The sequence below is a fragment of the Sebastes fasciatus genome, chromosome 24, assembly GCF_043250625.1.
Source record: "Sebastes fasciatus isolate fSebFas1 chromosome 24, fSebFas1.pri, whole genome shotgun sequence".
Lineage (NCBI taxonomy): Eukaryota > Metazoa > Chordata > Actinopteri > Perciformes > Sebastidae > Sebastes > Sebastes fasciatus.
This window is the reverse complement of record NC_133818.1, coordinates 17,933,132-17,958,256: the sequence shown is the minus strand read 5'-3', so window position 1 is coordinate 17,958,256 and position 25,125 is coordinate 17,933,132. Positions and strand designations below refer to the sequence as shown.

Below are 25,125 nucleotides of genomic sequence, written 5' to 3'. Positions count from 1 at the left end.
GAATAAAGTCATAACTTAACTAGAAAAAAAAGTTGTAATATTACGAGAATAAAGTTATAACTACGAGAAAAAAAATTGTAATATTACAAGAATAAAGTCATAACTCTACGAGAAAAGAAGTCGGAATATTACGAGAATAAATTCATAACTTTACGAGAAAAACATTCATAATATTATGAAAATAAGGTCATAACTTAACTAGAAAAAAAAGTTGTAATATTACGAGAATAAAGTCATAACTTTACGAGAAAACAATTCATAATATTATGAGGATAAAGTCATAACTTTACGAGAAAAAAATCGTAATATTACGAGAATAAAGTAATAACTTTACGAGAAAAAAAGAAAATAACATGGAAAATTACTACTTTATAATATTATGACTTTATTCTCTAAATCTCAGATTAATTTTTTTCCCTCAATGTGGCCCTAATACTCCGCCGTTCCGTCGTACCATATACCTACAACAATGATAAATAAAAATGAAAATGTAAACAAAAAACAGTTATACATTTCCATTTTTAAAAATCCACAGGGAGCCACTGGAGAGGAGCTACAGAGACACAGGTTGCTGACCTCTGCTAAAGGATAAATCTTAATAACTTTGGTGATCCTTGATGACTTTCATCTAGCGCCATTATCAGCTCAAAGGTCCAACCAGCAAAACCATCAGCCTTAGCTGAAGGTTTATTCCTGATTAACAAATGCAAGCATGCTAACATGATGTAAACATTATACCTGACGATCTGTTGGGTATGATTGATAGCTTTAAAGGCATTTATAAAGTAGATGCATCATCTGAACACATCCCAAAGAAACTTCCATTAAAGTAACGCTGTAGATGTAAAATAACAACAGTACTTGTTGGTTCCAGTAAGAGTCCCGGAATATATATTTAAGGTTTTCTTCCCATGTTAACTTCTGCTCCCCACTTTTCTCCCTCTTTTCCTCTCTAACCCTTCCTCCATCCATCTCTCCTCCCCTTTTCTTCCTCCTCCTCCACCCTCTCTGCTCTCCTCTCCTCCTCTTCTTTCTTCCTTTCACAGTGAAGAATGGAGGAGAGGAGCGAGGAGTCAGTGGCTTTCTCTGTCCGGGTCTTCACTCTGCAGGAGGAGGTGAGGCCTGAGGAGGAGCATATGGAGACGCATGAGGAGGTAACAGTGGAGGCTGCACAGGGCGCACTCATATATACTGCTGTGATCTGAAGCTAAACCTGGTTTACACTTCCATTGCACCCATTCCAGTTACTTTCACCATTGTTTGATTTGGTGCTGATTTGTAAAAGTGTTGTTTAATCATATTTAGGCTTAAAATGAGGCGTGTCTGAGCGTGTTGATTTGCTTGACTGACAGGTGTCTGAAGGTACATGTCCACAGTCCTTTCCACGCTTTCCATTCATTGTCTATGTAAGCAGCCGTGCAATGCATTCTGGTAGCGCGGCGGCGCAATCCGAGAGACGGAGCATCACGACGGCCGTTCCTCATTTGCATAAAGTTGAGATCTAGTCTCACTGACTCATCTTCAACCGCTTATCCGGGGTCGGGTCGTGGGGGCAACAGCTCCAGCAGGGGACCCCAAACTTCCCTTTCCCGGGCCACATTAACCAGCTCTGACTGGGGGATCCCGAGGTGTTCCCAGGCCAGTGTGGAGATATAATCTCTCCACCTAGTCTTGGGTCTTCCCCGTGGTCTCCTCCCAGCTGGACGTGCCTGGAACACCTCCCTAGGGAGGCGCCCAGGGGGCATCCTTACCAGATGCCCGAACCACCTCAGCTGGCTCCTTTCAACGCAAAGGAATAGCGGCTCTACTCCGAGTCCCTCACTGATGACTGAGCTTCTCACCCTATCTCTAAGGGAGACGCCAGACACCCTCCTGAGGAAACCCATTTTGGCCACTTGTACCCGCGATCTAGTTCTTTGGGTCATGACCCAGCCCTCATGACCATAGGTGAGAGTAGGAACGAAGACTGACCGGTAGATCTCGTTCTTTGGGTCATGACCCAGCCCTCATGACCATAAGTGAGAGTAGGAACGAAGACTGACCGGTAGATCTAGTTCTTTGGGTCATGACCCAGTCCTCATGACCATAGGTGAGAGTAGGAACGAAGACTGACTGGTAGATCTAGTTCTTTGGGTCATGACCCAGCCCTCATGACCATAGGTGAGAGTAGGAACGGAGACTGACCGGTAGATCGAGAGCTTTGGGTCATGACCCAGTCCTCATGACCATAGGTGAGAGTAGGTACGAAGACTGACCGGTAGATCTAGTTCTTTGGGTCATGACCCAGCCCTCATGACCATAGGTGAGAGTAGGAACGAAGACTGACCGGTAGATCTAGTTCTTTGGGTCATGACCCAGCCCTCATGACCATAGGTGAGAGTAGGAACGGAGACTGACCGGTAGATCGAGAGCTCTGGGTCCTGACCCAGCCCTCATGACCATAGGTGAGAGTAGGAACGAAGACTGACCGGTAGATCGAGAGCTTTGCCTTCCAGCTCTGCTTTCTTTTCGTCACAACAGTGCGGTAAAGCGAATGCAATACCGCCCCCCCCCCCCCCTCCGCTGATCCGATTCTCCGGCCAATCTCACGTTCCATTGTCCCCTCACTCACAAACAGGACCCCGAGGTAGACTTGACTAGTCTACTTTATGCAAATCCGACGCGACTTGCCACCTCTCGAAACTCCCGAGAATCTTTTAAAATAAACATTGTTGATCCAAAATAAAGACAGATCAACTGCATGGCTTATTTCTCTCTTCAAATGTTCTCAGAAACACATCTCGGTGTTAACTATTTTCATGAATTAAGAGTTTCTAATTAAGTAATTAAGTAAGTAATCAAGAGTAAGTTTCAAAACAAGCCGCCATGTTGTTTCTGGTTTGAAAGCTGGGAGCAGCAGCCCACGGAGGGAAAGCGTTCGTCCAATCAGTTGCCGAGTGTGTTGTGTCTAGTGGCAGCTCACCAAGCGTCCAATGCTGGGAAACAGCGCCTCCCCTCGCACCCCGATGGACACGTACCATCAGCCTATCACAGTCTCCTACCTCAGTATCATACCTCAGGCTTCCTCCTCATTCAGATGGTCTGCAGGGTTAATACTTTCATAACATCTGATCTGCTGTAGTCTGGTCTGATCTGGTGTAGTCAGATCGGGTGTAGTCTGGTCTGATCTGGTGTAGTCTGGTCTGATCTGGTGTAGTCTGATCTGATCTGGTGTAGTCTGATCTGGTGTAGTCTGGTCTGATCCGGTTTAGTCTGGTCTGATCTGGTGTAGTCTGGTCTGATCTGCTGTAGTCTGGTCTGATCTGCTGTAGTCTGGTCTGATCTGCTATAGTCTGGTCTGATCTGGTGTAGTCGGGTCTGATCTGCTGTAGTCTGGTCTGATCTGCTGTAGTCTGGTCTGATCTGCTGTAGTCTGGTCTGATCTGGTGTAGTCTGGTCTGATCTGGTGTAGTCTGGTCTGATCCGGTGTAGTCTGGTCTGATCCGGTGTAGTCTGGTCTGATGTGGTGTAGTCTGGTCTGATCCGGTGTAGTCTGGTCTGATGTGGTGTAGTCTGGTCTGATGTGGTGTAGTCTGGTCTGATCTGGTGTGCAGTGATGTGATCAGTGTGTTGTGCTCTGAAGGAGGTCCAGGAGCAGGTGAGCAGGGAGCAGCAGGTCCAGCAGGAGGTGAGCAGGGAGCAGCAAGTGCAGCAGGAGGTGAGCAGGGAGCAGCAGGTCAGTGTGTGCAGACAGGGAGCAGAGCAGGAGCTCACTGTGCTCCTCACCACGGGACTGGAGACTCAGCAGCTCACTGTGCACGATGGTGAGCACGCACACACACACACACACACACACACACACACACACACACACACACACTCAAACACACACACACACACAGAAACAAGCTGAAGCCCATTCAGGGTGTCTGAGCCTGTGTCATTTAATCCCAGATGTTTTCAGCCAACAGAGCCCCAGTCTTCAACTTCACTGTTTCCACGGAGATGGACTGCTGCCAGGTCGGAGGACAGTCCTTCCTAGTCACCGTCGGCAAGCTGAGTCTTCTGCTGCAGTTCAAAACTCCAACTGGTTGGTCCAGTATAAGAACTTAAAGTTCATACTGCTCATCATCATGCTGGGGTTAGCTTAGTGTTATCTTAGCATCCTGTCCTCTCTCTGACTCTCCAGATATGAAGAACTTCCAGCAGTTACTGAAGAGAGGGGATGATGGAGAGACGAGGACCGGTTGTACAGAGGGAGATGAGAGAGGAAACAAGGAGGCAGAGAGAGGAAACAAGGATGCAGAGAGAGGAAACAAGGATGCAGAGAGTGGCCAGACTCCTGTTAGCAGACGTCCCGCTGTCTTTGAAACGAGGACTGAAACTGGTCCTATACAGGGCTTCCAGGTACAGTCAATAAGTCTGACTTCACAGGTGCAGGGATGAAGAGAAATGCCTGAAAAAGAACTTAAAGAGGAACTAGGACCATCTTCTAAATTCAGCCCTGTTATTTCTATGGTCTCTGTGTTTGTGTGTGTAGTTCCACAGCTGTCTGTCCCAGCAGCAGAGCCTGCTCCAGGACTACCTGAGGATCGCCACCTACCAGAGAGCCATTTTATTCAACGAGAGTGACTTCAGAGACAAGGTGACAAAGCTCCCCTCGACACACATCTATTTCCATCAGTTCACATATAGGAATGCTACGGCCCGTTTGTTTCCCTTGTTCTACCACAGCGTTGCTTCCACGGCCTCGCTACCACGGCGTCGCAACCACGACCTCGCTACCACGGCGTCGCTACCACAACCTCGCTACCACGGCATCGCTACCACGGCCTCGCTTACCACGGCGTCGCTACCACGGCCTCGCTACCACGGCGTCGCAACCACGACCTCGCTACCACGGCGTCGCTACCACGACCTCGCTACCACGGCATCGCTACCACAGCCTCGCCTACCACAGCGTTGCTACCATGGCGCCGCTACCACGCCGTTGCTACCATGACCTCGCTACCACAGCGTCATTACCACGGCCTCGCTACCACGACGTTGCTACCACAGCGTTGTTCAGCGTTCGGTTGTACTAAAAGACAATCTAGGAGTCAGCTGTTAATTTTTTCCGGTATTACAAACAAGCCTGTTTTTCGTGAACCAAAATTAGCATCCCAATTAATATCACAGTTAACGTGAATTACGGATGCACCTTGATAACCAAGCTAGCTAACATTAGCTGCTAACTTAGCGTTCGTTGTGTTTGTTTGGCCTCGCTCTTCACCAGCTCCACCCTCTCGTCCAAATGCGGCCACTTCTGGTTCCAAAAAAAAAAAAAAAAAGATGGCGACAGCCAAAAATGCCAGACTCAAGGCTTCAAAACAGGGGGTGGTGATGTCACGGTGACTACGTCCACTTCTTACATACAGTCTGTGGTCCAAAGCTACTTTCTTTTATCCCTGCACACATTGGGAGTCATTTGGGGTTCAGCATACTATAGATATAGATATAAGATAGATCAAACCACCAACTTATTGGTAGATATTATTATAGTTTTGCCATTAAAATGAGAAAAAACACTTCAGTTAAATTGGAACCAGAGAGGAAGCTTGTGTTATTAGCAAATAAACGCTTCTACTGCAAGACAAATCAAAGTGCTTTGTTTAAGGACAGATGATCTACATTGAAGTAGAAACATGTTTTCATCTGATTGTATGAATGCTTGTGTTTCTTGTCCTGTTGGATATATAACAATGTTGTCCATCATCATCATCTGCAACCACTTATCCCATTTAAGCGCTTTATAAATTCTGTGAAACTATCAAAATGCTCAATATACGGAGAATGCACTAAAACGGAGTGTTTCAGACAGAAGGTAAATACAGGTTTATTCAAGCAGACAGTATGAGGAAAATAATGACTTTTTTTTTACATTAAAGCATGTAAACATGTTCTAGTAGAAACCCAAAATACAAGCATGAACCTGAAAATGAGCACGATATGGGACCTTTAAAAAAGAAAAGAAGGCACACATTTGATATAAAGATCATATATAAAAGTCAACTGTGAGCTGAACGTTTGGGAGTTAAGGATATTATAATATAATCTAGGAGTGTATGTATGTATTTAAAAAGTTTCTAATTGTCATTAGAAGCTCACACCAGCCTGACGGTCGTGTCTAAATGGTAACTCCTGCAACATGGTTCAGGTTCGGCATTGAATGGTTAAGGTAAGGATAGGCTGTCAGGCAGCGAGTCTCGCTAGAGTTTTTGCAAGTTTTTGCAATTTGTGGGTTACCATGTAGTCACGACCCAGACTAACAAGCTCTCCCTTTCTCTTCCTGTCTCTGTAGGTGGTTCTGGATGTGTGTTGCGGTTCTGGTATTCTGTCTTTCTTTGCAGTCCAGGCAGGAGCCAGCAGAGTGTATGCTGTTGAGTCCAGCCCTATGGCCAAGTTTACACAGGTCAGTCCATCTCTGTCTTTAGGATGTGTGAGCTCTGATTCTTTCAAACTGCTCCTATTCTCTGCAGAAAAGAGTGAGTCTCTGGAACCAACCTAAGAGTTTGGAGAGTAATGTTCTGTGTGTGTTGGCCTAGATAGAGCCTAAAGAGAAACCACAGCAACGCACTAGATAGCACGCTCACACACACGGAGTACATACATCACATGCAGAGCGTGGCATTCTGGGGAGTTAATGGGTTGCGGCAACATCTGGCCCAGAGTTCAGAAGGATAGGGGCTGCAGAGAGATGCTGGGTTACACACCGATATCTGGGGATTATATCTGGCTTCTCTTAAAGCATGGAGTCAGGTTTACCTGCTCCACAGCAGCTCATCACAAGGAAGTCCAAAGAGATGGTGTATTATAGATTTGATACTTCTAGTTATATTTGTCTTTTTCCAAAAGCAGTTCCAAAATCTGTTATTCTGGATAATCAACAGAACTGTCCCCAGTTTTTATTGGACAGTCTTTCTGCAGAAACAGTCCCATTAAAAACAACAGACCAACTATCCCAGATTCAGCTGCGTTGGAACGTATCGACTGAGTCTTGAGAAAAGAAGATCCTGCTCAGGAGCATCATATGTTTCCATCCCTCTAGTCCAGAGGTCAGCAACCTGCGTCTCTGTAGCTCCTCTCCAGTGGCTCCCTGTGGATTCTTCAAAATGGAAATGAATAATTGTTCTTTGTTTACATTTTCATTTCTATTTATTATTGTTGTAGGTCTATGGTTCGACGGTACGACGGAGTATTAGGGCAACATTGAAGAAAAAAATAAATCTGCGATTTAGAGAATAAAGTCATAATATTATAAAGTAATAATTTTACATGTTACTTTCTTTTTTTCTCGTAAAGTTATGCCTTTATTCTCGTAATATTAAGACTTTTTTTCTCATAAAGTTATGACTTTATTCTCGTAATATTACGACTTTTTATCTCGTAAAGTTATGACTTTATTCTCGTAATATTACGACTTTATTTTCTCATAAAGTTATGACTCTTGTCTAGTAATGTTACGACTTTTTTCTCGTAAAGTTATGACTTTTGTATAGTAATGTTACGACTTTTTTCTTATAATAATATGACTTTATTCTCGCAATATTACGACTTTTTTTCTCGTAAAGTTATGACTTTATTCTCGTAATATTACGACTTTTTTTCTCATTAAGTTATGACTTTATTCGCGTAATATTACGACTTTATTCTGTAAATCTCAGATGTTTTTTCCCTCAATGTGGCCCTAATACTCCGTAGTACATTTGCACTTGGGCATTAGACTTACAGTATATACTATATACAGTATATAATATATACTTAGACTATAAACTGTGTTACCTTCATCACAATGCTTTTTTTTTTGTTGCCTAAAATGGCTCTTTTGATAGTAAAGGTTGCTGACGCCTGACCTGGACCTTCGTCAATACTCATCATACTCTTGACAAAGGTCAAGAGGAAGAAGAAATGTATAGTTTAAATCATTACAATCGGTGGCCCCAGTATAAACGAACAGGAGTGCTACATTATCAGTGTTTGTTACCATTGAGGATATCATTGAAAGAACTCTATAGCAGCAGCAGCACCAACAGAAGGAGCAGTGGTGCATCTTCTTCTTTGACTCAACTCAAACATAGATGTTCATCAGAAAGAGCGTTTACAACCTGTCATACAACTGATGATTTGAGCTTTGAATCAGACGGTCATGCCATGTTTCGATCATAAAGGACCTCCACATTTTAGACACCTAAAAACATCTATATCAGTTTAAGTGTACATTATATTTGGAATATTTTTACCGCTTTGCCTCGCCGTCAGACAGCCCTTTGTGACGTGGAACTGAAGCCGTTATCTGTGCTCTCTTTAAAGCCACCAGACTCCATTGACTAAAACAGTCATTTTACCTCTCAGAAGGTAGTTTCTGGTCTTGGTGAATCCAAACTACCCTTTAAAAATGCATTCTTGTGTTTGGCACAAATAACAGCAACTGAAAATGATCTAATGATCTAATGCAGCACGTGTTTGTGTCTCCTGTGCAGATCCTGGTCCAGAGTAACGGTCTGTCTGAGCGGATCAGGGTCCTGGAAGGGGAGGTGGAGGAGGTCAGCTGTCCTGACATGGTCGACGTCATCGTCTCTGAGCCGATGGGATACATGCTGCTTAACGGGAGACTCATGGAGAGCTTCTTGCGTGCCAAAAAATGGCTCAAACCCAATGGTAGGAGTAGAGAGAACATCAGAGGAGGACCTCAGAAAATGTGTTGATAATGCAGTAAATAAAACTCAAACCAGGACAAATCTCTGATATTTGATATGTTAGTGCTGATGTAAGGTATTCCATCACTACATATAATTATTTACTTCATACCAGCTCCTCCAAAATCTTCCCTGAAATTTATTTTATTGTTTTATTCTTCTCTTTTATTTTGGAATATTAGCCAATCAGGCAACATGTTGGTATTGACTTGGGACTTACCTTTCGAGACATGAGACATGTTGGTATTGACTTGGGACTTACCTTTCGAGACATGAGACATGTTGGTATTGACTTGGGACTTACCTTTCTAGACATGGGACATGTTGGTATTGACTTGGGACTTACCTTTCTAGACTTGGGACATGTTGGTATTGACTTGGGACTTACCTTTCTTGACTTTAGACATGTTGGTATTGACTTGGGGCTTACCTTTCTAGACATGGGACATGTTGGTATTGACTTGGGACATGTTGGTATTGGCTTGAGACTTACCTTTCTAGACATTGGACATGTTGGTATTGACTTGGGACATGTTGGTATTGACCTGGGACCTACCTTTCGAGACATCGGACATGTTGGTATTGACTTGGGACATGTTGGTATTGACTTGGGACTTACCTTTTCGAGACATGGGACATGTTGGTATTGACTTGGGACATGTTGGTATTGACTTGGGACTTACCTTTTCGAGACATGGGACATGTTGGTATTGACTTGGGACATGTTGGTATTGACTTGGGACTTACCTTTCGAGACATGGGACATGTTGGTATTGACTTGGGACTTACCTTTCGAGACATGGGACAGCTCATCCCCCCCCCCCAAGGGATTAGTCCTGCCATTTACCTTGTCAGCCTAAATGTCCGCTTATGTCTCTGACTTTATGTCTATCTCTCATGTTTACTGTCTCTCTCTGTCTTTGTCTCTGTCTCTGTGTCTGTCTCTGTCTGTCTCTCTCCAGGTCTGATGTTTCCCTCCTATGGTGATATTCATCTGGCTCCCTTCAGTGACGAGCAGCTCTACTTCGAACACTACGCACGAGCTAGTTTCTGGTCTCACACACACACATACACACACACACACACAAGCATGCACAGGCATAAATCCATGCATGAGGACTCAAACACACAGGCTCTGTGTGTTCCTGGAGCTTGACCTCAGTCAGCCATGTTTCCTGTTGAGTGTAAAACGCTCGGGTTCAGTCCAGTCCTGACTCATACAGACTGATATGAGCTTTTCTAGGCCGATAAGTTGTATTTCCTACTAAAAGTTAATATATTTAACATTTCCTGTCAGGGAATTCAATGTTTTGAAGAGGATTTGGTCCATGACGGGACATTAGAGTTAAATTTAGTAACCCAGTAAAATAATTGGTCAAACATAGAAGGGACAATACATATTATAAAAAGTATACTGTCACTGGCTCCTTGTTTATTAAAATAGACTTATTTTCAGACTGACAACCACACATTTTTTAATAAATGTACAATTAATATGTAGTGAAAGTGAATGTTTTATTTTGAGCTGCCAGTGGGACGATGTTTTTTTTAGACGAGGTAAAAAACAGCTGAGATAAGTTTCAGGAGGATTCCAAAAACCTTTCTGCCCAACTATATAATATTTTATTTTATTAGAGGCCGAGCACTGACCAGGGGTCGGCGAGGCCCTATCGAAATTGCTTTGTTTATTATTATTATTTACGCAAATGAATCACATTTTTGAGGGGCTAAAAGTGCTCAGAAACTGACCAAAATTTGGCACATGTATCAGGACTGGTGAAAATTTAGATATTTTCTGGGCCTCTTGCTCGGATAGCGCGCCCTAAAATATCGCTTAAATTGAGCCCCTCATTGTGGTTTCACCTAGAAGTATGAAATTTGGCAGGTATGTTGAGATGTACAAAAAACTTTAGGGCTTTTTTTGCCATTTCCAGGCACTATACTTTAACTAACTCCTCCTACAGATTTAACCTGATCGACTTCGAATTTACATGATTCGCCATTGAAAGACAAACTGTTGTACATGGTCCAATCTGTCCCAAACCTGACATACTTCATAAGAGTCCATGCCTGAGGACATCTACATGGCAATATTGACTCAGAAAATGACAGAAAAATCATCACTTTCCTGTTATATTAGTATGAAATCGTCGACATAGATAGCAGCGGCATTATTTCAGTTTGACTTTGGGGTTCAGGAAAAAGAGCTGCTGAGAGCTCAGAACAAACCAATATTCACACAATGACCTTAGAAGTAAAGATCAGACAGATGTGTGCAGTTAGCAAGCTAACCATCCAACCGCAGCATACAAATCACAAAGATGTATGTTTAATGGACGACCATTTATGAATCTTCAGGTATACAGGATGTTGTCATAATCTATCAACATAGGAACGCATCACAAACCGGTCTCTAAAATAAGAAAAACAAGTTCTAATCTTCTCAAGATAATAATATTTTTGTTGAAATAGGGACAACAATAAAGAGGATTGTTCCTGTTTTTGGGAAAACGTAAACTCATGTTTACAGTATTTTGCAGAGTTCACTCATTTGTTACTGGACCCGATTAACAACACAAGATGGTGTCATCTGCGTAAAAGTGTATATCAGTATTACAGGCAGGTGCTACACCTGGTTATAGTGATGCAGCCAACATAAACAAGTTTATCAGATGGGATAGACATGCAACCCCTATAACTGATACCTTCACAGCTGCACATAGAGATGTGAACGTCAGGCTCAGTCAGCCTTGAGGAATGAAGGTTAACTATAAACTGATAATATTTTAGCAGTGACACTGTGAGAAAGACTTTATAGGTCTACTAACAACAGCTGTGCGCTATAAGGTTCTGAGGCGTTACGCCTTTTAATCCAATAGTACATGCCCTTCACAGTTCTACCTCTGATATGAAACTATCATGAAATATTTGACTAATTTCTTGTTTCATAGTTCATTTCAGGCAGGAGCCCCAAAATCAAAGGATTTCATTACAATAAAAAGATATATCACAATTGACCCCTTCCTAGGTCCCGCCCCTTTTTCGCTCTGTGCTCCAATAAGAGTCGAGCATTCCCGTCAGAACCTCGGACACCTTTCCTGTTCTACTTAAATGTGCTACGTCTGTTCAAAGGTAACATTACTATGGAAGTCACATTACACACATTACAGGCTATAGTCACATCTTAAGGTAGCTAATGTTAGCAAAACGCTTCACCCACAGGAGCTTTCCTCGTGCACTGTCGTTGTTTCATTCAGAGAAAATGACTTTCCTTTCCCCGGCATGATATGTATGTGCACGCAGCATCAGCCTCAGGTATCCAGACGGAGAACAGACGGTCCGCTAGAAATCGTATCGTATCGTAAAAACGTATGGTTACACCCCTACTAGCCTCCCATCGTGAATATATCCTTCCATCGCAGACTGTAGTCCTTGCTGACGGCTGTCGGTTTAGTACACACCGCAGCAGCCGGCGTCGCCATGTTTCTTTTTGTCAAGCTTGTCTGACCTAGCAACAGTAACTAAGGGTGCGGGGGCGGGATTTAGGATTGGTTAATTGTGCACAAGAGGCAACTCGGTACTTCCTCCCTCAATAAATCCACCCAGCACGCAACAGTATCCACAAGAACAACAAAGAACAACAGAATGATGTCATAATTAGTGGAATAACGGAAACATGACTTCACTGTTCACTTTTCTCTCTGCAGGCAGCAGAGAGGATTCCACGGCGTTAACCTGAGTGCTCTTCACGGTGCTGCAGTAGATGAGTTTTACAGGCAGCCCATAGTGGTACGTGGACCATAACTCCATTCACTACAAGTATGTGTCAGAACAATAACCTGCATTAATGATTTCATATTCTAGTGGAGATCTCAACGTTTGTAAAGACACAACATATGTGTGTAAAATAATGCAAAGGGCATCTCAAATACTTCCAGAACACTCTGTTGGATTTGGTTGCAGTCACAAGTGCTGATTGGCTGATTGCAGAAAGACGCATACTGGTGATTGGAAGCCATAGAACACTGCTGCCTGTCAGCTGTTACTCAGGGATCAAAAACCCTATTCAATATTAGTTACACAAAATAATATCAGTTCTATCAGGTCAATTATTCCAGCTCTTCTCCAACATACGTGACCTGTGGCTTTATCTGCCCTGAAGAAAAAATGCCCAAAATAAACAATTATAGATTATACATAGATTCTATTTTTAATATATTTATTTTTCTTCTTCAGGACACATTTGAGGTGCAGATCCTGATGGCCAGGTCTGTCAAGCACCGCATCAACTTCATGGAGGCTAAAGAAGAAGATTTACACAGGTTAGATCATCAACATCATCATCATCGAGGCTGATTACTGAGGCTTCACTGGTAGAACTGTACTTTAAAGGTCCCATATCGTGCTCATTTTCAGGATCATACTTGTATTTTGTGTTTCTACTAGAACATGTTTACATGCTGTAACGTTCAAAAAAACCTTTATTTTCCTCATACTGTCGGCCTGAATATACTCTGTCTGAAACGCTCCGTTTTAGCGCATTTCGACAGAATTGCAACGAAATTGCAACAGAATTGCGTTGCTAGGCAACAGTTTGGGTCCATGTGTACTTCCTGTCAGCTGATGACATTCACATACACTGCAACCAGGAATAAACTGGGACACATTTAGAATGTTTACGTTTAAATCTGTGTAAAGGGCGTAAATATTGTATATTTGTAACATCAGAAATGGACAGAAGTCCTGACAGCTTGTTTCAAATGCAGAGTTTCTGAATACAGGCTGTGTGAATTTTCCCTGTGGATTGAGTGTTTCGATACTTTCACAGTATTTATATAGCACTTACTAAGTCTGCTTTATAATAAAAAAACATGAAAATCACACTTTTTTATAATATGGGACCTTTAAGGAGTGCATTTACTGTACAAGCAGTAGGCTATATAAACATTTAATAAACACTATAATGCAGATATAAGGTCTAAAAAAAAAGCCAATCACCACCATCATAATCCAAAACTAAATGCATTATGGGTTAAAGTAAAGTTGACTTCTACACTTCCTGTTTGTTGTTGTTGTTGAAGGGAGCTTTAAGGGCGTTTTTACATTAGGTACGATTGATCCGTATCGTGCCCGAGAACGATTGCTCCCCCCTCTCCATTCAGCCTTCACATTAGTAAAGTTGGTCCGTACCCGAGTACACTTGCGTTTATGTTGAGATCAGTTTTATACAGATTTTGGGGGAGACCATCGGCGTTGAAAACAGCCTGCCCTTTCAAAACTACTCGCTGACTGCTAACGTAACTCACGTTAAATAGCGGTCCAATTCCGTGTTTTGGTACGGTTGGCTTTCACACCTGATGCGAACCGTACCCGAGTCCACATGAACCATACTCCACACCACCTTTTCAAATGGACCCGGGTATGGATCGACGAACCGTGGAGCGTTCACACTTATCAAACGAATTGGACTTTGGGGACAAGGGTACTCGGATCGGGGCCTGTGATGTCAAAGCACCTTTAGATCCTTGTACTAGGAACCTATACCACTATAAATAGGAATTAATCAGCAGCACATGGAGAGAAAAGGACATGGCCTTACTGCCGTTACAGTATTTGAAGTCAGAACACCAAAGATTGGAGGATGTAGCTCGACGATCCCTGGTGTAAAAAGACACCGCAAAGAAAAACAAAGAATGTATGAAATGATTGGTCTTACTGATGCAACCAGTGATTTAAATGCTTACATACATGTTGGAAATAATTCAACAAAATGCAGAAAACTTTCCCGAGACTAAGGATCCAACTTGTGTTTGTGTTCCTCCAGAATGGAGATACCCTTTGTGTTCACACTGCTGCAGTCTGGTCTGGTCCATGGACTCGCCTTCTGGTTCGACGTGGCCTATCTGGGATCCAAGTAAGAAATAGCCTGAAACAGTTTGACATATATAGCGCTGCAGGGATTTCTGTAGGCCAATCAGGAAGTGATCATCGCCCTGGTTCCCTCCACTAACAGCCAATGGGATTGTTCCAGAAAATAAGCTCTGTGGCAAACACATGTTTATGATATTTACACGTTTTGTTCATCAAGATAATCTCCATTAATAAACACCACTTTATGATTTTTTAAGTGTGAATGCAACGTTATACTATATACAATACATATACTCAACGAGGCTGTAAAGGAGGATGAGTCAGCGTGATGACGTTTAGCAGTCTCACTCAGCCAATTGTTAGAAACCGCCTTTTTTAAAGGTCCCATATTGTAGAAAGTGACATTTTCATGGCTTTTATATTATAAAGCAGGTTTAAGTCCTATATAAATACTGTGAAAGTATCGAAACGCTTAATCCACAGGGAAATACACACAGCCCCGTATTCAGAAACTGAGCTTTTGAAACAAGCCTGTCCATTTGTGATCTACACAAATCTACAATATTTATACCATTCCACAGTTTTAAACGTAAATATTCTAAATGTGTCCCAGTTTGTTTCCTGTTGCAGTAGATGTGAATGACATCAGCTGACAGGAAGTACATGGACCCAAGCTGTTGCCTAGCAACGCAATTCCGTTGCAATTCAATTAAAATGCACTAAAACGGAGCATTTCAGACAGAGAGTGAATACAGACATATTCAGGCAGACAGCATGAGGAAAATAACAGGTTTTTAAACATTAAAGCATGTAAACATGTTCTAGTAGAAACACAAAATACAAATATGAACCTGAAAATGAGCACGATATGGGACCTTTAACACACATAAAGGCTTCAAAATTCACCAGTGGGGTATTAATTGATGTATCTCACTTGGAGTCGGTGTGAGAACGCTGTAATGTCTCTGTCTGCCTCTGCAGGTCAACGGTGTGGCTCTCCACAGCTCCCACGGAGCCTCTGACCCGCTGGTATCAGGTCAGATGTTTGCTTCAGACGCCGCTCTTCGCCAAGCTGGGACAAACTCTGTCTGGGACTGTCCTGCTGGCCGCTAACAACAGGTACAACTGTGTCTCCTCTGAAATCCTTGACTGGGACAAGATCAATCAGAAAGCTTGTTTTCTGTCTATAACTTGTGAGTGTAAGAAATAAATCATGAACATTTTCCACATTCACAGGCAGAGCTATGACATCCACATCACCGCCACAGTCGAGCAATCAGGCTTCAGATCTGGCAACGTCCTGGACCTCAAGAACCCTTTCTACCGGTTACTCCTTTTTCCTTTCTCATACATTGAACAATAGAACCAGATGCTATTATTTTCACAGTGACATACTGTATAATATGCAGGGCAATCTGCTTTATATTGAACTGAGCCCTTTGATTTCCTTTGGATTATACCTTTAATACCAGAGAGCTGTATGGAGGCCCTGAGAGGCTCGTCTGTATTGTTTTCTCTCAGGTGTTATCAGCTGGGGAAAGTTTTGCCAAGATCATTTTTCTAAATTTGTTTTTTCATTTGTTAAAACAGGTGAAACTCACATCCAGTCTCCTCCCCGAAGTTGAGCTCGTTCAGAGTGGGAACCTCAAATGGGACACGCCGCTGAGCCCGTTCCCTCCATCGTAGGACTCGCTGCCGTGCAGAGCGATGCCCAGCGAACCGGCGTGTGCCACCGATCCGGGCTCGAGCAGAGTCTCCGTCAGGTGAGCAGAGAGGCGCGGCGCGTTTCCCGGCGGTATCGGCCTTGAGGTTCCCACTCTGAACGAGCTAAACCTCAGGAAGGAGACTGACGGTGGGTCCGCGAAACCGTTCAGCTTCAAGAGTTGATCTGCACACCGGTACCGGTACGAGGCAGCAGCAGCAGGACGATGGAGTGCAGCTAGCTGGCTAGCATATAGTCGATCTAGTATGCGCTCTGACCCCATGATGACACATGTTGAGTGACGGCCCCCTCATTTGCGTAATGAGGCAGAAATACATAAAGAAATGTAAAAAGAAAAGAATACAGAAATAAATAAGTTTGGGGAAATAAATAAGGGGTGAAATGCAAAGGAAAAATTGTGCAGAAATAAATAAATGCATTTAAAAATAAATATAAAATAAATTTAAAAATAAATTAATAGAAAGAAATAAATAAATAAAAAGGAAAATGATACAGAAGAGTAAAGAAATAAATAAGTGAATTAATACAAAGACAAACAAATAAATAAAGAAGCAAATTAAAAAAGAAATATCAATTTATGTCACATTTTATCAATTAATTATTTTTGGCAGGTTCTGTCCTCCATACACTTCAGCCTCTTGTGGCTGAAATGAGTATTACAACAACAAACAAACAAAAAAACAATTCACCTGCCAAAATCTTTTCACAGTTACTTAGAAAAATGATCTTGTCAGAACTTATTTTTCCCACCTGTAAACACAGGTTGTGCATCTCAGGGCTTCCATTAAGGTGCTTCATAAAGCCTGATTAAGTCTTATTTTCAGTAAAGTCTCTTTCATAAAGGAGGTTTAAATAAGTCTGACCTGATCCTATGGACTCAGATCTACGACGGAGTATTAGGGCCACATTGAGGAAAAAAAATTGAGAATAAAGTCATAATATTATGAGAATAAAGTCGTTACTCTACGAGAAAAAAAGTCGTAATATTAGGAAAACATATTACCAGCAACCAACAAAACGGGCGAGAGGACAACTCAGTTTCTTTCACAATCTCTTCCAGGTCCTGATACTGATGATAATGTGCTGCTGATGAGCCAAAAGATGAAATATTTGGTTATTTGTAAAAACTATACTAAAGTAGAACTTCACAAGCTGCTCCACGTTCCTCATTTTCACACTATTTCCCCTCTAAAATAACACGTAAAACTTATGACTTTATTCTCGTAATATTACGACTTTTTTTCTCGTAAAGTTATGACTTTATTCTCGTAATAATACAACTTTTTTCTCGTAAAATTACAACTTTATTCTCGTAATATTACGACTTTTTTTCTCGTAAAGTTATGACTTTATTCTTGTAATATTATGATTTTTTTTCTCGTAAAGTTATGACTTTATTCTCGTAACATTATGACTTTTTTCTCATAAAGTTCTGACTTTATTCTCGTAATATTCCGACTTTTTTTCTCGTAAAGTTATGACTTTATTCTCGTAACATTATGACTTTTTTCTCATAAAGTTCTGACTTTATTCTCGTAATATTCCGACTTTTTTTCTCGTAAAGTTATGACTTTATTCTCGTAATATTACGACTTTTTTCTCATAAAGTTCTGACTTTATTCTCGTAATAATACGACTTTTTTTCTTGTAAAATTATGACTTAATTCTCGTAATATTATGACTTTATTCTTGAAATCTCAGATTTTTTTTCCCTCAATGTGGCCCTAATACTCTTACGTGGTACAGATCAGTCGGGCAATAAGTACAATAAAATAAAAAGAAATCTTTCAATGACAGGTGAAATGGTGAAACTGTGACTGTGTGCAGGTTGGCGACTTGGTAGAGACCTCCGGACCGTAGGCGAACATGGAGGTCCAGGGAGGAAGGCCTCTCTCCTCCAGGAGAACTGAGGTAAACCTTAGTAAACATAACCCACATGCACAATAATGAGTGATCAAAACATGCACATCTTCCATACTGCAGGCAGATAAGAGCTTCCTGAAGGATCCACAAGAGGGCAGCAGCGAGCCGCCAATACTGTAGAACAGGGGTGGCTTACTATGTCAAAATTTTGACTTTTTTAACTTCTAAATCTGTACTTAACTCCTATAGAAAGTCCTAAATGTGACAAAATATCTGAAAGGTCATTATTCTGACTTAAAACGTCAGAGATTTGACTCATTATCAATAACTATGACTTATTACGTCAAAATTTAGATTTTTTTTTTTATTCAAATTTTGACAAAGTATCTCAAAAGTGAAGCTTAAAAAATGAAAATCTCATACTTCTCTGCAATTTTTACACTGTGCAAAGTCATCCAGTCGGCCGGATGGGACCCTTTGTCGGGCCAGTTCTGGCCCCCTATGTTTGACACCCGTGCTGTAGACTAATAATAATAATAATAATAATAATAATAATGCAGACAGAGGCAGAGCAATTACTTTATCTTTAATTGATGAATAAAGACTCTAATGGCCCGTAGGTGTGGATGGTGTGTTATGTGATTGATTCTATTTTCACTGTGGATGCTGTATCTGTGATCATTTAGCTATTCTCTGCATCTTGCACAAAGAAATCCAATTAGTTTTTTTATTTTTTATTTTACTACTATTAAAATCCAGCTTCCATAAAATGTTAAATATCATAAGATTATTATTATTTTTACCATCTGTCTCTTTCATCTCAGGAACCTCATAAGGAATCATCAGATGTCACAGCTCCACTCAGCACAACTTGTTGTTCTTTAAAGGTCCCATATCATGCTCATTTTCAGGTTCATATTTGTATTTTGTGTTTCTACTAGAACATGTTTACATGCTTTAATGTTTAAAAACCTGTTATTTTCTTTATGCTGTCTGCCTGAATATACCTGTATTCACTCTCTGTCTGAAATGCTCCGTTTTAGTGCATTTCAATTGAATTGCAACGGAATTGCGTTGCTAGGCAACAGCTTGGGTCCATGTACTTCCTGTAAGCTGATGACATTCACATACACTGCAACAGGAAATAAACTGGGACCCATTTAGTATGTTTACGTTTAAAACTTTGAAATGGTCTAAATATTGTAGATTTGTGACATCACAAATGGCCAGAAATCCTGACAGCTTGTTTCAAACGCTCAGTTTCTGAATATGGGCTGTGTGTATTTCTCTGTGGATTAAGCATTTCAATACTTTCACAGTATTTATATAGCACTTAAACCTGCTTTATAACATAAAAGCCATGAAAATGTCACTTTTTACAATATGGGACCTTTAATACAGTTTGGTGCTGAATGTAAAGAAAAAGTCAAAGTTGACTTTACAATTTTTTTTTAAAGGTGACATCTATTTAGTATAATCTTCAGATGTTGTATCTGTGTATACTGTATTCATACCCAGAAATCACAATGTTATGAAAGATGTGCATTGTATTACACATTCAAGCATACATGTTTGAATGTGTAATGAGATGCAAGTCTTTCATATACCAGCAGCAGTTTTCTCTGTGCAAATCATTCATTGGCTGTAATAAAATGTTCCCCTCACAAACTGGATTAATGGGATTCATTTCCTGTTGAATGCACACAGTGTAAACCAGGTGTTATTTGCCTGAATTACAGAACAGTAGTTACAGTAAATTGAAGTCTTGTGAAGTATTACTACTCGGCCATGCGCTGCTACCTTTACATCTATAGAATATAAAATGCTGTATGTGGTTTGATGTGTTGAACTCCATCAGAACAAAATGATGAAAAACATTTTTTAGAGTTCAGAGAACTATAATTATAGCTTTGCAATTGTCAATTTTACCTTTGTGACAAACCTGTGACTGACCCTACAGGCTCTGAATTATTTTAAAAATATTTTTATTGTATTTTATATTTTATATTTTTATGTCTATAAACCAATACACCAAAGCAAATTCCTTCTATGTGGAATCCTTCTTGGCAGTGAACCTGATTGTGGTACTGATGGAGCTCTGGCGCCCTCTGCTGGGCCGCCAGTACAACCAGTACAACCAGTACAATCAGTACAACCAGTACAACCAGTACAACCACACCATCACTCATTAACGGTCCCATAGTGTAGAAAGTGAGATTTTCATGTCTTTTATACTATAAAGCAGGTTTAAGTGCTTTGTAAATACTGTTAAATTATCAAAAACGCTCAATATATAGAGAAATACACACAGCCCGTAATCAGAAATTGTGCGTTTGAAACAAGCCGTTAGGATTTCTGTCCATTTGTGATGTCACAAATATACAATATTTACACCATTACACGGTTTTATACATTCTAAATGTGTCCCAGTTTATTTCTCGTTGCAGTGTATGTAAATAACATCAGCTGACAGGAAGTACACATGGACCCAAGCTGTTACCTAGCAACTCATCTAATGGAAATTTTTAAAGGTCCCATATCGTGCTCATTTTCAGGTTCATACTTGTAATTTGTGTTTCAATCCTAACATGTTTACATGCTGTGATGTTCAAAAAACACATTGTTCTCCTCATACTGTCTGAGTAAATATACCTGTATTTACCCTCTGTCTGAAACGCTCCGTTTTAGTGCATTTTAAATGGAATTGCAACGGAATTGCATTGCTAGGCAACAGCTTGGGTCCATGTTTACTTCCTGTCAGCTGATGTTATTTACATACACTGCATACAGGAAATAAACTGGGACACATTTAGAATGTTTAAAACCTTCTAATGGTCTAAATATTGTATATTTGTGACATCACAAATGGACAGAAATCCTAACGGCTTGTTTCAAACGCAAAATTTCTGCATACGGGTCGTGTGTATTTCTCCGTATATTGAGCGTTTTCATAGTTTAACAGTATTTATATAGCACTTAAACTTGCTTTATAATGTAAAAGACATGAAAATCTCACTTTTTTACAATATGGGACCTTTAAGTGAAGTCAAATAGATCACTCAAACACTGTGTGCACAGAGTTCACACAATATTAGTCTAATTTCAGATATTTATTAATATAATATTTTACATCTCAAATGGCTTATTATTATTATTAATTGGACCATCAACAACCGAAGAAACAGAGATGTTAATAAACATAATAATGTTCATGGTACTAACTGCATTAATCGTGCTTTTACTTTGACATTAAACCGGAAGTGTTGTGGCTATGCTAGCTAGCGGAACATGGAGGCTAATGTAGCCTAGCATCTGTGTTCGGTTGTTCGCTGGTTATATATATAATAGGGTTTATTAGTGAATAGAATACCACCGCTGTGCAGCATGTTGGCTACAAGAGCAGTAAGTACACACCGCTGTTAGCCTACAACGTGAGCTAACGCTAACGTAACGCTAACGTAAGCTAACGGTTGCTGTTGTGAGCAAGGCTCAAGGCCTATAGAAGGAGGCTAGGACACGGGTTCGGTGTATGACTCATGCGCAGTGTAACTCAAGCTGCGGTCCTGCGTTGCGATCGGCTCAATTTCAACGAGTGCAGACCAGATTCTACTGCGCATGTGCTTCCCCCCGGTGGTATGACGTGTTGATGACGCGTGCCCAGCCTCCTTCTATAGGCCTTGTCCATCACCCCGACTACAGGTGGGTTTAACCTTCCTGTTGTCCTCAGGTCAAATCTGACCCGTTTTCATAATTCAATATATCATAAATATGGATTTCTTTCATCTAATTGCCCCAAAATAACATGGGTGGTTCCCTACTATATGTTCTTTGCAAAAACAATTAATGACCCCTACTTTCGTTGAATTCTGGGTGTTTTATTTTAATTGATAGCATCTGTGGACAATTTTTGAGGACCACAGGTGTCATTAAAAAAATGGTTTCAAAACAATATTCGAACTAAACTTTTACATCTACCCATCTGTGATAATCCATCAACAATATGTTCCTCCGATAGTTAAAATAATTCATAATTTCTGCTTTTTTAAAATAAAAAATTAGGTAGAATTTCACCAAAATGAGGTTTATTAACCTTAAATTCCCCCCCAAAAAGTGTAAAACTTGTGGTAATGAGTTGGAATGAAGTCGGACAAAAAGGTGTAACACAGAATTGGGTGATAATTTATAGTGTATGATTTATAAACAGTCAAACCGGATTGGGTCAATTTTGACCTGGGAAGATAAAAGTTGCATGGTCGACGGGAAGACAACTTACTTTACACTATACATCCTATATATACCACTTTATAGACTGCACATATGTACATATTACATTTATTTATTGCACATACTACATTTATTTATTGACGGACTGCACACACTAAGTTCACCCATTCACTCTGTATTTTTTATATCTCTGTTATTGTTTTCATCATTTGTGTATACCTTTACCTCTCCTGTGTTTCACTCTGTTTGCTGATGTTGCTGCTTTGACACCTGGATTTTCCATCCGGGGATTAATAAAGGTTCATCTTATCTCATCTTAACCACCGCACTGGCCCAGGTGGACCGAGAGAAGATCTACCAGTGGATCAACGAGCCGTCCAGTCCAGAGAGAGAGGGAGAATGCCCTGCTGGAGCTCAGCAAGAAGAGGGAGTCCGTGGCGGACCTGGCCCCCATGCTGTAGCACTTCTGCTGCAGGTGAGTCTGGGGCCGGTGTTCTCCACAGGTGTGCTGGAGTCAGGCCAGGGAGGATCATACTTGTCAACCTTGAGACCTCAAAAAAAGGGATTGTTTCAAAACCAAAGTGGGGGTGTCTGGGGTCCTCCCAGGGGGCCAGTTTATTGACCCACTGAATAATTCCCCCCTCTGGTGTGAACTTGTGGTATAAACGAGGCTAATATTCATCAGTTTTTATTAATTCTTTGCTCCTAGAGAGTATTTCTCTCTCTTAGTTCTCCCCATCTCTCACTCACTGAAGGTCCTTTCAGACACAACGCAACAACGCCACCACTGCGCTCTGAAACCCGTTATTTCCAACGGTTTGCGCCACGCCACGACGGCTTTTCGCTGCACCAGTTTCATTGACTGCGTCCAGCAAAGCCCCAACTCGGGCGCTGCATGCCGTGATGTGCGGCGAGCGCGACTCAAAGCGTGTTGTGTCGGTTGAGTGGTCGGAATTCTAGAAAAGCGCTATATAAGTCCAAGTCCATTTACCAAGTCCATGACAATAAAGTCATAACTACGAGAAAAAAAGTTGTAACATTACGAGAATAAAGTCATAACTTAACGAGAAAAAAAGTTGTAATATTAAGAGAATAAAGTCATAACTTAACGAGAAAAAAGTCGTAATATTACGAGAATAAAGTCATAACTTAATGAAAAAAGTCGTAATATTACAAGAATAAAGTCATAACTTAATGAAAAAAGTCGTAATATTACGAGAATAAAGTCATAACTTAATGAAAAAAGTCGTAATATTACAAGAATAAAGTCATAACTTAATGAAAAAAGTCGTAATATTACAAGAATAAAGTCATACCTTAACGAGAAAAAAAGTTGTAATATTACGAGAATAAAGTCATAACTTAACGAAAAAAGTTGTAATATTACGAGAATAAAGTCATAACTTTACGAGAAAAAAGTCGTAGTATTACGAGAATAAAGTCATAACTTAACGATACAACAACAACTTACAACATACAACTTAACAATATTACAACTTTATTTCCATGATATTACGACTTTGTTTTCTCGTAAACTTATGACTTTATTCTCGTAATATTACAACTTTTTTCTCGTTAAGTTCTGACTTTATACTCGTAATATTATGACTTTATTCTCGTAATTTTATGACTTTATTCTCATAATATTACGACTTTGTTTTCTCGTAAACTTATGACTTTATTCTCATAATATTACGACTTTGTTTTCTCGTATACTTATGACTTTATTCTCATAATATTACGACTTTGTTTTCTCGTATACTTATGACTTTATTCTCGTAATTTTATGGCTTTATTCTCGAAATCTCAGATTTATTTATTTTCCTCATATGGCCCTAATACTTACCATAGACCTACAACAATGATAAATAAAAATGAAAATGTAAACAAAAAACACACATTATTATGACATCTATATATAGAAATTACATGATGGTTCTGTTCAACGTTTCGTCTCACTGCTTTCTCGTGTCAACTCTGTCCAGGTGCTCTGGTGAAAACTGATGAGCAGGAAGTGATCAAAAGTGAAGTGATTAAAATGTCATTATTGGTGTTCTTTTTGGCCTCATCGTCTCATCTGTTTCAGGGCAAAATGGTTCTCCAGCTGTCCAAAGAGCCGTCAGCCCGCCTGCTGAAGCATGTAGTACGCTGTTACTTACGCCTGTCTGACAACTCCAGGTACGTCATCACTGGAAAGATCACTCCATCTCTCACTCCTGTGTGAGGGAAACGGCAGCACATCTTCCAGCAGAAGAAGCCTTATGTGGGACAAATCAAAAGGGGACCATGTTCCTTATGCTGCGTTATACCGCCAAATTAAAAATTCTGGTTATCATACTGGGTACATTAGCTTATCTATCATATTGAAAAATAACAATCATAGCTGCAAGTGAATGATGTTTATTGCTGCAATAGTTTGTAATGAATAATTAAATTTATTGTTTAGTTTAATCCAGGGGTCAGCAACCTTTACTATCAAAAAATAAAAAATCTGTCTGGAGCCGCAAAACATTTGAGCATTGTGATGAAGGTAACACAGCTTATAGTCTAAGTATATAGTATATACTGTAGGTCTAATGCAGTGAGGGCCAAAGAGCAAATGTACTACAGATTATTAGGGCTACATTGAGGGAAAAAACATTGAGATTTACAGAATAAAGTCAGAATATATCAAGAATAAAGTCATAAGTGTACGAGAAAAAACGTTGTAATATAACGAGAATAAAGTCA

The 25,125-nt window shown here is 40.5% G+C and overlaps 1 protein-coding gene across 1 annotated transcript; it reads left to right on the top strand.

The window, feature by feature from the left end:
• The first annotated feature begins 1,052 nt into the window (after positions 1-1,052).
• Positions 1,053-19,182, top strand: LOC141762581 (histone-arginine methyltransferase CARM1-like). Its single transcript, XM_074626485.1, has 15 exons — positions 1,053-1,154; positions 3,623-3,803; positions 3,944-4,069; positions 4,169-4,386; positions 4,520-4,624; positions 6,320-6,430; positions 8,499-8,676; positions 9,677-9,767; positions 12,422-12,503; positions 12,951-13,036; positions 14,539-14,628; positions 15,567-15,704; positions 15,822-15,911; positions 18,136-18,219; positions 18,996-19,182. The coding sequence occupies exons 1-14, from the start codon at positions 1,053-1,055 to the stop codon at positions 18,149-18,151; spliced, it is 1,614 nt and encodes a 537-aa protein (XP_074482586.1). The 3' UTR covers positions 18,152-18,219; positions 18,996-19,182.
• Positions 19,183-25,125: the final 5,943 nt, after the last annotated feature.

What these genes read in the sequence shown, in the direction of transcription:
- LOC141762581 (XM_074626485.1), top strand. Translation starts at nt 1,053, where the DNA reads ATGGAGGAGAGGAGCGAGGAGTCAGTGGCTTTCTCTGTCCGGGTCTTC. An exon ending in GCAGCTCACTGTGCACGATG is followed by an intron (nt 3,804 to 3,943) that starts GTGAGCACGCAC and finishes AGATGTTTTCAG; the next exon opens with CCAACAGAGCCCCAGTCTTC. An exon ending in GTCCTATACAGGGCTTCCAG is followed by an intron (nt 4,387 to 4,519) that starts GTACAGTCAATA and finishes TTGTGTGTGTAG; the next exon opens with TTCCACAGCTGTCTGTCCCA.